Source organism: Dromiciops gliroides, chromosome 4, assembly GCF_019393635.1.
Source record: "Dromiciops gliroides isolate mDroGli1 chromosome 4, mDroGli1.pri, whole genome shotgun sequence".
In the NCBI taxonomy this organism is placed as follows: Eukaryota; Metazoa; Chordata; class Mammalia; order Microbiotheria; family Microbiotheriidae; genus Dromiciops; species Dromiciops gliroides.
This window is the reverse complement of record NC_057864.1, coordinates 429,422,953-429,435,400: the sequence shown is the minus strand read 5'-3', so window position 1 is coordinate 429,435,400 and position 12,448 is coordinate 429,422,953. Positions and strand designations below refer to the sequence as shown.

Sequence of the window (12,448 nt, the reverse complement as noted above, 5' to 3'; positions counted from 1 at the left end):
AAGAAAAACTCTAAGTTCTTAAAGGTTATCTGTGATTATGATCCAGGGAAAACTTACAGACTATTTTCACCTGTTGAGTATTGCATTACTTGTAACCTTTTTCAGAATACAAATAAAGCTGTGGTCCAAGCAGGCATGCATTCAAACTAATATTTGCTGTGTGTTTTTTTTTTTTCTTTTACAGGAGTATAAATCGTACCTGAAAAGAGTGCTAACCACTTCAAAGCAAAATGAGGCTCTTGCTGTTGCTTTCAGTCCTTGGGGGATGCTGGGCACAGTATGATCCCCATACCCAATATGGTCGAACATCTATTGTCCACTTATTTGAATGGCGCTGGGATGACATTGCTCTTGAATGTGAGCGTTACCTAGCTCCCAATGGATATGGGGGTGTTCAGGTATGTGTACTTCAAAATTCAACTGATATTCATGTTCTAGACACAACGATTATTTTTAGTTTAAGCATGTAACTGCAAAGAAAAGTGGATTAATTGAAGGGGTTGAACCAGATGATCTCAAGAAATCCCTTTACTTGTAAGAACTAGGCAGTTTGATGTATACAGTCTGGTAGATGGAGTCAAGAAGACCTGGGTTTAAATCCAGCATCAAACACTAGGTATATATGTATAGGAAAATTCATTAAACTTTTATATTATTACTTTCCTCATCTATGGAATGGGAATACTAATAACAGCTTTCATCATTACCTATGACCTAGGGCTGTGAGAATGAAATGAATTAAAATTTGCGAAGTGATTTGCAAACTTTAAAATGCTATATAAATGCTAGCTGTAACTATTAAATCTTATCTTAACAAGCAGTGTTGTACCTAGGCAAAATCACTGGTTGTTGCTCTTCAGTCAGGTGTAACTATACAAAAACCCATTTGTTTACTGTGTGTTTTTTTGTTTGTTCATTTGTTTGTTTGTTTTGGTAAAAGTACTAGAGTGGTTTGCCATTTTCTTCTCCATGACCATTTTAGGCAAAAAAAAAAAGGCTCAGTGAAACTACAGGGTCAAATAGCTAGTAAGTGTTTGAGGCTAGATTGTACTCAAGGAGATGTATGTTCCAGACTTGAGGCCCAGTGATAATCTACTATGCCACTCCATATCCTAAAAGCACTGGATCTGAGTTCAAATCCTGGTTCTGCCACTTACTATATTTATAACTTTGGCCAAGTCACCTTAAAGCTTTATACCTCCAGTTCTTCATCTAGGTGGTTGAACAGGATGATATTTCTGTTCACTTTTAGCTCTAAAACTGTCATTCTACACATTAATGTGTGTGAAAGGACCTTTAAGAACACTTATGGTGCTATGCAAATAAGGGTTTCTAACAAAGTAACTCATCAATCCATTTTTAAATCTTTAACACTATATCACAACTCATTCTGTCAATGGATTTTCAAGCATTTTAAAATATTATAATGCAGCATATGATTTATGTGTTCCTAAAACCTTCTCCTTCCCAAAATGCAGATCTCACCTCCAAATGAGAATGTAGTAATCAGTAACCCTTCAAGACCTTGGTGGGAAAGATACCAGCCTATTAGCTACAAGATATGCACACGGTCTGGGAATGAAGATCAATTTAGAGATATGGTGGAGAGATGCAACAATGTGGGAGTAAGTGGATAACAAGATACTTTAATTAAATATTGTTATACTCTGGTCCACAAATCCCCAAGAGTCCTATGAATAAATTTCAGGGGGGATCCATTACATGTATACTATAAAATTATATATTTATTGTCACTGAAATCTAGATACAATTTCCTTTGGTTATATAAATTTATCACTCCAGAAAATGGTCCATTGGGCTATTTGTACATAAATTCTAGTTCAAAGTTAGTAGCTACCTAAAAGTCATCTATTCTAAATCATCTTTTGGAATTCATTAGGTACCAGTGAGAAACCTGATGGTTGTAGAGTTGGCTGTGTTTTTCTAAGGAAATTACAGTAACTTAAAGCAAGAAAAAATGCATAAATTCAAAGACTACACACATTCCCCAAGAAAACTGGATGTTCAATACTTTAAGTTTAATTGAGCATTTTATAATGTATCAAATATAGTAATGAATGCATTATTATTTTATGTACGAATGATATATGTTTCACCACAATTCATAACCTAGCCTACGGTGATCAAATGGTGGTCCATGTACTGATGAGGTTGCAAAGGGATTGGGTCCTTAATCTTTAAAATAGAATCCTTTTACTCTCTTAACTTACCTGGAGAGAAACAAGTTATGGCACTGTAATGATATGTTAAAGATGCTCCTTGGAGTGGGACTCTCCAATGGACAGCAAACCCACGTAAGCCATGTCCACAAGCACACATAGGAAGTAGCAGGCTTCTTTCAATTGAACTGTGAGTTCAGTCAAAACAGATGAATCCGTTTTATGTGAGTATAAGCATTCTTATTAAAAATTATCAAAATATGTTTCATGTCTTCTATTGGGTAGTAATACTGGGGGTTAGGGGAAAAGTAGTGAGTGAAAAAAGGAGAATATTAGCACCTTCAAGTTAGGATTGTAGGATTTGGTTTTGTCTTTACATTTCCAGTTCCTTGCCCTGAAGTGGGTCCTGCAGGGGCATTCATTATAGTATAAGTAGAAGGAGGAAGAATATATTAATTTAGGTTCACTGCCTCATTTAATGTTCTGACCTCAAACAACTACTACTATGTGATCTTGGGCAAGTCACTTAACCCCTGTCTGCCTGAGTTTCCACATCTATAAAATGGGACTAATAATAGCATTAGCCATCCAGGCTAGTTGTGAGGATCAGATGAGATAATAATTGTAACCACTTAAACCTGTTTCCAAGCCATAATAAGAGCTACATAATTGTTAGCTTCTGTTTTTATAATCATTATCAGCCCTCTCATTTTATTTCATTGTACACCTCCTGTTTGTGCTACACTTCTGGTCTTCAAAGGTGAGTCTACTGTGAGAGACAACAGGAAATAATGGGAAGAACCCTGGACTTGCAATCAGAAGATTTGTTTTTGAGCCCTGACTCTGCTATCTTCTATCCAGATGACCTTAGGCAGATCACTGACACTTCCTAGGCTTTACTTTCCTAGTCTGGTAAATTAGGATCATAATGTTTGCCCTGCCTGCTTCACAGGGCATTTGAAAGGATCAAATAAGACAAGAAGTGTGAATGGAATGTGTATACTGCAATGCCTAATACAAATATAATTTGTAATTCTTGTGGATGACTAAGAATGTAGGGAGAGAGTTTTTCCCCTTCAGTGAGCACTCCTTCCTGTTGTTTTAATGCCATAAAATTTTAAAATAGCTATTGAAAACGATATGACAAAATGGCCCTGTGTGACAGCACATGCCAAATCTTGTCCCTGTAGTACCCCACCCTGACCAAGATTGGTCATTACAATTAATCAGTGACTTGCTGTGTTGCAGTGCTCTGTTTGTTGGTCTCAATGTACTCATTATATACATACCCCTCTTATTTCTCTTCCCTTTGCTCTCGCATTGTGCACACCCTATTTCTATGCACTTAGTGATCATTGATTTTCAGGCCCAGCCTGATTTCTTTCAGATCCAGAAACCAAAGACAAAACTCAAAAATGAATTATCTAATAGCAGAAAGAGAGATTTATGAATTAAGTGAACAGATGCTGTCTAACTTCATTAACATACAGTAAAATTCATTAAATGATGATGATAATTAACAACCTGAGGTAGAAGGAGTGCAGAACTTAGTGTCAGAAGATGAGGGTTCAACTCATTCCATTGATGCTCCATCTTCTAAAGTCAAACACAATCCTTGCTTTTCCAGGTGCGCATTTATGTGGATGCTGTAGTGAATCATATGTGTGGGAGTGGTGTGAGTGCTGGGACAAGTAGCACCTGTGGAAGTTACTTCAATCCTGGATCCAGGGAATTTTCTGCTGTGCCATATTCTGCCTGGGATTTTAATGATGGGAAATGTAAAACCAGTAGTGGGGAAATAGAAAGCTACAATGATGAATATCAGGTAAATTTTTATTGGTAATTAACTAACCACTTAAGGTTTATCTGAACCCAATTTTTATCTGGAGCCTGACTTCCTTACTTGACTTCCATAATCACATGATCCTGACCACTATTGCATTCATCATTTGTGTACCTGAATGTCAATCTCCTCCTCTCCTGGACTATTGCAATAACTTCTTATTTCGTTGCCCTGCTTCCAGTCTCTCCACTATTGTATCCATATTACATACAGCTGAAAAATTGATATGTCTATATCAGAAGTCTGACCATGTCACTTACTTGCTTAAGAAGACTCATTGGTTGGGGCAGCTAGGTGGCACAGTGGATAGAGCACTGGCCCTGGATTCAGGAGGACCTGAGTTCAAATCCGGCCTCAGACACTTAACACTTACTAGCTGTGTGACCCTGGGCAAGTCACTTAACCTCAATTGCCTCACTTAAAAAAACAAACAAACAAACAAACAAAAAAAAAAAAAAATAATAAGAAGACTCATTGGCTCCCTAGTACCTCCTGGACCTAATACAAATCTTTCTTTTATCAAGTAAAGCCCTTTCCCATTTGGGCTCTGTCTGGCATTTCAAATTGATTACATATTCCTTACCCTCAACCACCCTATGTTTCACCAATACTCATCTGCTAATTACATACCTTGTACATGACATACTCTTTCTAAACACTGCCTTTGTTTGGAATGTTCTCCCTCTCATTTCCACATCTTGGAGTTCCCTTCCAGAATCTTACATAAATTCTGTCCTGGCCCTTCCAGCTTATAGTGTTTTCACACTTCCTTCCTTCCCCACAATGAATGTGCATTTACTCATATATGTGCAAGTTATGTATGTACATGTTTTACTACCAGGATAAAAGTCAAGGCTGTTCAGGAATGTTTTCTCTTTGTATCTTGGGCTGACAGCACAATGTCTCCCACATAGGCCCCTAAGACATGCTCATTGGTGACAGCTAGGTGGGACAGTGGATAAAGTACTGGTGCTGGAATCAGGAGGACTGAAGATCAAACCAGCCTCATATACATACTACCCCTGTGACCTTGGACAAATCACTTAATCCCAATTGCTGTGAAAAGAAGCAGACAGAAAAAGGAAATGCTTACTGAATTGAACTTCATCAATGTAGAAAATTCTCTAGAAGAATTGCCATGATCTATCACTTAAAGGAGTTCCATAAAGGACAGAGACCTTGTATGACTTGCTTAGCAGCAGAATTTGAAAAAGTTCTAAATGATTACCAACCCACAATTCCATGAACACTACCAAGGTGCCTTATAGACACACAAGAAATTAGAGGATTATAAGATTTAGATATGGAGAGAAGCAGTTGAACCATGGAAATAAAAGTCCTCATTTTACAAATCTGGAAATGAAGACCCAGTTCCTGACTCCAGAGTCAGGGGTCACTTTTCCTTATATCACACTAAAGGGAAATGTAAAGCTTCCCCTAGCCCAGACTTCTTTAAATGTGGTTTGGGACCCTGTGTTGGGTCACCTAATTGAATGCTTGGGTCAGGAAAAATTATCAGTAAAGGTGGGATTTTTATATGTAATTTACATAACTATCGCATCAATATTTCCTATGGGAAAAGTGTTTGTGAATAGAAACATTTAAGAAGCCCTTCCCTAGCCAAAATGCCAAAGTGCTCTGTGCCTTAGTTGTTTAAAATGAACACTTCAAAATGGGAAGGAAAAAGATGATCTTGCCCCTGTATCACACATGCCAATATTGTTTGAACAGGTTAGAGACTGCCGTTTGTCTGGTCTTCTTGATCTTGCCCTGGAGAAAGATTATGTGCGAACCAAGGTTGCTGATTATATGAACCACCTGATTGGCATTGGTGTGGCTGGCTTCAGAATTGATGCTTCCAAACATATGTGGCCTGGAGACATGAAGGCATTTCTGGATAAACTCAACAATTTAAATACAAACTTTTTCCCTGAAGGATCCAGACCATTCATTTACCAGGAGGTACTAAGATAAAATGTGTTGTAAAGGCTGGGGACAGAGGCTGAGTGACAGAAGAATATGCATGCAATGATTTTATTTATTGTTGAAAAATGAAAATTTTGATTAAATATGTTTTATATAGGCATGCCAATTATGAATTAATCCTGGTTATGTGGGCCTGCATTGGGTCAGCATTTTCACAGGATAAAAATTAAAATTGCCTAGATAAAAATTGATGCTTTTTAATATTATCCGTCAAGATTGGAAAAATTCAAGTCATCTCTTCAAAGAAGAAAATTAATTTGAATATTTAAATAGCATATAGCATTAAAATGGTTGACACAACATGTTAAAATGATGATAAAAAGTATTTTTAGAGTTTCGATGGAAAATCATATTTTTTTCCTGATTTCTCCTAGGTAATCGATCTTGGTGGTGAAGCAATTAAAAACAGTGACTACTTCGGAAATGGTCGGGTTACAGAATTCAAATATGGTGCAAAACTGGGCACAGTTCTACGCAAGTGGAATGGAGAAAAGATGTCTTACTTGAAGTAAATGAAAAAGGGGGTTCCCCTTCAGACTACTGCTCAAGGAAATCTTCACCTCAGTGTGCAACAGTTGTAGGAATTTGTTCCCAATATTAATTGGGAGAGTTCTGCTTGGATATTAATTAATCATTGGTTTTACTCATAGAGGTCAATTTGAAAACATGCCTTTTCAGAAAGCTAAGACAGAATCATTAGGCTTTATTTTGAACAGGATAGAATGAAAATGTATTTGGTAAATGCTTATTTTTTATAATGTACACCACAACATGAACACAAGAATTTAAAAATCATAACAATATAAAAATAATATGTTGCAGACTCAGCATGACACCCTTCTTTAATACAGATTCTACAACACAAACATGATAGAATTACCTAACATATATATGACTCTCTAAGGTTTTAACTTAACTCCAGAGTGTTAGAGTTGAAAGAAACTTTAGGGAGTCAAACTCATTTTTACTGATATGGAAATTAAGACCCAGAATAGTGAGGTGACTCATTTGAGGTTAAATTGTTAGTAAGTGGTTGTCAGAATTTGATCCCAGTTCTTCTGACTCTCAGTCTTCTTCTCTTTCAATCATGTTATGGGCATTCTGCATAAAGGAATCTGTTTGTTTGTGATAAGGAATGCCCTAAAGGGAGAGAAGACCAAAAAAAAAAGTTGGTCACGAGAAAAACACTCCATATTTCTTTGTACAGGAACTGGGGAGAAGGTTGGTCCCTCATGCCCTCTAACAGAGCACTTGTCTTTGTGGATAATCATGACAACCAGAGGGGCCATGGAGCCGGTGGAGCTTCCATTCTTACCTTCTGGGATGCCAGGTATGTGGTAGAGTCCTCTACCTGTGTTGGTAATCTTCCTAATAGTCTCCAAAAATGTTCTTCTTTTGTGTGATGCCCACTTTTTATACCTTCTAGACTCTACAAAATGGCAGTTGGATTTATGCTTGCTCATCCATATGGAGTAACCAGAGTGATGTCAAGCTACAGGTGGACAAGAAATATTCAGAATGGACAGGTATTTTTGATTTCAACAATTAGAAAGTATGTACTAGATAATGAGCCCTGTGGGGAGGCACTGAAGGAAGAAATAATACCTGATCAAAAATCAGTTTTTTAAAGATATGCCTACCATGCCAGTATCCAGGGACATGAAGCAATATAAAATCTAAACAGGCATGGTTCTTCCGGTTACTGAGCTCACAATCACTTTGGAAGGTATGATATGTCCAGGGACAAGTACAAAATGAAATTGTACTCATCAAGTGAGAGAGAGACAGAGGGAGAGACACACAGAGAGAGACACAGAGAGAGAGAGAACAAAGCAAAAACGGGGTAGAAGAAAGAGTTTAACAGCCTGAAAGAACCAAGGAAGGTTCATGATGAGGATGACATTAGACCTGGGCTTCAAAGTTGGTTGGAGACAGGACTGGATTCTAGCTACAGTGATTACCATTGAATTCTCTCCCTAAGGTAAACATATTGAAAGTATTCAGGGGGTGGCAATTAGTGTAGCTTGGCTAAGTCATTAAGTATGTGGAATAGAGTAGTAAGAGATAAGAATGGAAAGATATAATGGTCTCAGATTGTAAGGGTTCTGAAAGTCAGGCTGAGGAATTTACATTTGTTCAAAAGGCAATATGGAGTTAGTGAGGAATTGTAAGCAGAAGAGTGACACAATTTGTGAATAGGATCATAGATTTAATCCCAGAAAAGTCTTTACAGGTCATGAAGAAAGTGTGTCCCAGAGTAATTTGTCCAATTTACCTGAGGAGAAAGATCAGAAGCTGAACTCAAATCCAGAAACAAGATAAGGGAGAGGGAAGACCCAAACAAATGGAATCACTGATACTCATGTCTATGTTTTGAAAATTTAAGGATGCTAATGATTGGGTTGGACCTCCCAATGATAATGGAGTCATTAAAAGAGTAACTATCAATGCAGACACTACTTGTGGCAATGGCTGGGTTTGTGAACACAGATGGCGTCAAATAAGGTAAAAAAGCTTGGTTGCACCTTCCTGACACCTTTCTCTTAACAACTGATATTAAAGGTATCCCAAACTTTTAGTCTAGTATTATTATCTTTAATATCTTAAAACTGTTCTAAGAATTGTGCTCTGTATGAAACTATATACACAAACACAAACAACAACAACACATTCAAAAAGAGGGGAGAAAGGGGGATATGCAAATCAGATGTATTTAGCAATATTTTGTATATTTTGTTTCTAGGAATATGGTTATTTTCCGTAATGTAGTTGATGGTCAGTCTTTTACCAATTGGTGGGATAATGGAAGTAACCAAGTGGCTTTTGGTAGAGGGAATAAAGGATTCATCATATTTAACAATGATGACTGGTAAGTAGCAGTGATTTTTTTTTGTTTCTTTTCAATATATGCTTGACTGATCATTTTTTTTCTCATCCCTAATGCTTTTATTGATAATCCAAAGTATATCTGAATGAATTAGAATAGGTGGTAGATGGTATAAAGAAAGGTGAAAGGAAAGGAAAGGAGATTGAAAGGGGAAGGGGAAAAAATTTCTAAAATCAAGATTTCATGAAGTACAGGGTGAGGCATAGGTCACCCCTATTAAATAGCTCTTTTTTGTTTTGTTTTTGAGTTACCATACCATGGCATCATATACAGTATATAGAGGCGTCGATTATATATTGTGTGTGAAAAAGCAGATTTTTAAATGGTGAAAAATAAAGGAAAATAATTTTGAAAGTGTTACAAAAACATTAGATACCTTCATAACATTTGGCACGCCCTGTATATTCTGAGGTCACTTCTAACTTAAAGGAATTCCCTCTTTTATCCATTCTACATACTTCATACTATATTTGAAAACAACTAAGGGAGTATTAATGAGGAAGATGTTGCTGTCTATCTTCTACTGCCCCTAACAAAAGAATGTCATAGCTTTTATCAGGTTTTGAAGTTCATATTTATTCTTAAAACTTCTAAACTCATTAATTATTTTTCTTTTGAATATGTTTTATTGATGCCTCTTATTTTGACATCAGTCATTTCTTAATATGGCCATTCAGTAGAAAGCTCCCCTTGTATCAATGATGACCACAATCACAACAGCCATAACGTACAGTTAATAAAATCAAACTGCCTCTGAGAACAATACAGTGAATGTGTTCTTACGGAGAACAGAAAATGAGGATGGAGGGGTAAAAAATAGAAAATGTTAATAGTTACTATAGGAATTATGATAATACCAGTTAGAGTTGGGAATTATTGTCTTTCTGGTTGAACATTTGGGAAATATTGCTTAAATAACAAGAACTGCCAACTTGCCTTCCAACTTCTCACACCTCTTGCTAAGAAGAATTTAGAAAAGTCATGTAAAGGTTTTCTAATCATGTGGCCAGGTGGTTATGCCTTAGCATATTCGAGCCTTTAACAGACCTATATTCATGACTCTTCCATATGTGGAAATGTCTTCTACCTCCAAGTCTTAGCCTGCCAGTCTACTTAATGAAATAAGAGAAGAAAAACAAATCAAGCAACTATACTACCATGTCAAAAATCACAATGGTTTGTCTTTTTAAATCATGTCTTCCGTGTGCAGTGACATCAGAGTACATTGACATAGGATGGCTTTACAACTCAATCACTGAAGCAACAGAAGATTGTTTTTAGGCTTCACTTTAAAACAGGTTTTGCTTCCTCAAGGAAAACATTAAAAATGATCAAATTCAAATTATTGGAAGTAATCAGTCTTTCCTGAATGGAAGTAACCAGTGCTTAGTTTTGAAATATTTCCCTTTATCAAAAAATTCATAATTTAAACAATTTTTAGATACTAATTTTCTGAAGTGTCCACCCTTCTCATTCAATTCATCTTCTAACATTCTAAGGAGTTCTGTCCTACCCTTATGGTTTCTTTAACTCACTTGGAGATTCCCTAGATTATTAGAGACATTTCTCAGTCTAGAGCCCTGTACTTATAGGATTTATACTTAAGGCACAGACATACTCATAATCTAAACATCTTGGGCAGCCATTTTTGTATGGTTTTCAAAACCCATTTCATATTCTTGCTTTATAGTGATGATTTGCCTTTTGTTTTTCAGGGCATTGTCAGTGACTCTGCAAACTGGTCTTCCTGCTGGAACGTACTGTGATGTGATTTCCGGAGACAAAAACAATAACAGTTGTACAGGAACTCAGATCTACGTTTCTAGCGATGGTCGTGCTTCCTTCAGTATTAGCAACACTGCTGAAGATCCATTCATTGCCATCCATGTAAATGCTAAATTGTAAATAACATTTCCGGAAGCAGTAAGCAAAAAATATTTATAATGGCCAAATCCCTCTTCATAGATATGCAGTTGTACTAAAAATCAAGAAATTATCTGCTATATGATATAAAAAACTGTCAAAATAAGCCTAAAAGCTTAACATTTAAAGTACATCTTTCTGCAATAATTAGAATGTGATTATTACAGCCTCTATTAGATCCAATTAAAAGTGATATGGCAAGAATAGAAAAAGTATGTGTGTCCTTTTTATGAATCATACATTCTTTTTTTCCTCATTAATGGAAAACATAGGATTTTACTTTTTTCTTTTATTCCATGGACCAATTTAATGGGGGCAAAATTCCACAGACTTGTTCCCATTTTCCTCTACTAAAGGAACATTACTACATTTAGCAATAAGAATGATTATGCTTTTGATGAAACGTTATATTGACTTATAAATGGCATCTCAAATGGGACTGTAAATGTTATCTAATCCAAATCCCTTCACAACACATGTGTTTTTCTCAATTGGTCTTTTAGCCTCTAGATATTTCATTCAGTGGTATATTAGATCTCACTTCCAGAACTGAGTCACATGTAAATGTAATGCCTTTCATATCTACTTTTGCTTCATTTATAATAGCTAAAATTTATTTAATCCTTTAAGGTTTAGAAACAGTATGCAAATTTTATCCTCACAACAACCCTTGAGTCATATGGACCACATTTTACAGATAAAGAAACTGATACAAGTAAAAGTTAGTCACGAGCCAGTAATTATCTCAAATCAAATATGAACTTATTTCTTCTTGACTTTAAGTCCAGGGCTCCATCTATTTTGCCACCTAACTGTCTAATCCATATTATTAGGTAGGACATGGTAGAAAGGAGGTAAAAAAATATAAAATATATCCCTCAAGTGTGATATCAGCAATCAATCAACCAACACTTATTAATGGTCTATTATGCATCAAATGTTAAAAATATTTATTTCTAGGGCCCAATATTTAATTGCATGTATACATGTATCTATTCAGTCTCTCATGTAGCTTATACTTAGCTATCCTGTCTCCAAGGTTTTCACAAGCAAATTATAAATTCACACCAGATTCACAATAATTTCTCTATTATAAATAATCATCCAAGAGTATAAAAGGTCAATTCTAAAAGAACAATTTGAGAACCACTGCTCAGTATTATATATAGCCATACATTTTAGAGGTATATAGAGTAGGATGACCATGGATCAGCGCCTTGAAGAGCCACAGGCCACAGTGCGACTGTGCACTCCGATACAGGAGCTGCAGCTCCTGCCACAACGAGGACATCAGAAAACTGCGCTCTCTGTTGCCCATCGGTTCCTGAGTCTCATTTGTTTTCTTCCTCCAGAGCTTGGAGGCCCATCTCAGCTGTGTGCAAGCTGCTCCTGAGTACTGAACTCCATTGGGCATGGTCCTTGGCCATCTCCTCCCAGCTGCCAGTGTCTATTCCCAGACCCCTCAAGTCTCCCTTGCATACATCTCTGTAGGGAAACTGGGGGCATCCAGCAGGTCTTTGGCCTGGGGCTAACTAGCCATAGAGTAGGTCTTTAGGAATGTGCCTGTCTTGCATGCGGTGCACATGACCGAGCCAGCACAGCCGTCTTTGTTTCAGTAGCATGTAGAGG

General features: G+C 36.7%; 1 protein-coding gene across 1 annotated transcript; it reads left to right on the top strand.

Annotated features, from left to right (window-relative positions):
- The first annotated feature begins 230 nt into the window (after positions 1–230).
- LOC122755820 (pancreatic alpha-amylase-like) lies at positions 231–10,801 on the top strand. Its single transcript, XM_044004665.1, has 10 exons — positions 231–398; positions 1,479–1,625; positions 3,808–4,005; positions 5,755–5,985; positions 6,384–6,517; positions 7,217–7,339; positions 7,436–7,535; positions 8,396–8,514; positions 8,753–8,878; positions 10,612–10,801. Exons 1-10 carry the CDS (start codon positions 231–233, stop codon positions 10,799–10,801), a joined length of 1,536 nt encoding a protein of 511 aa, XP_043860600.1.
- Positions 10,802–12,448: the final 1,647 nt, after the last annotated feature.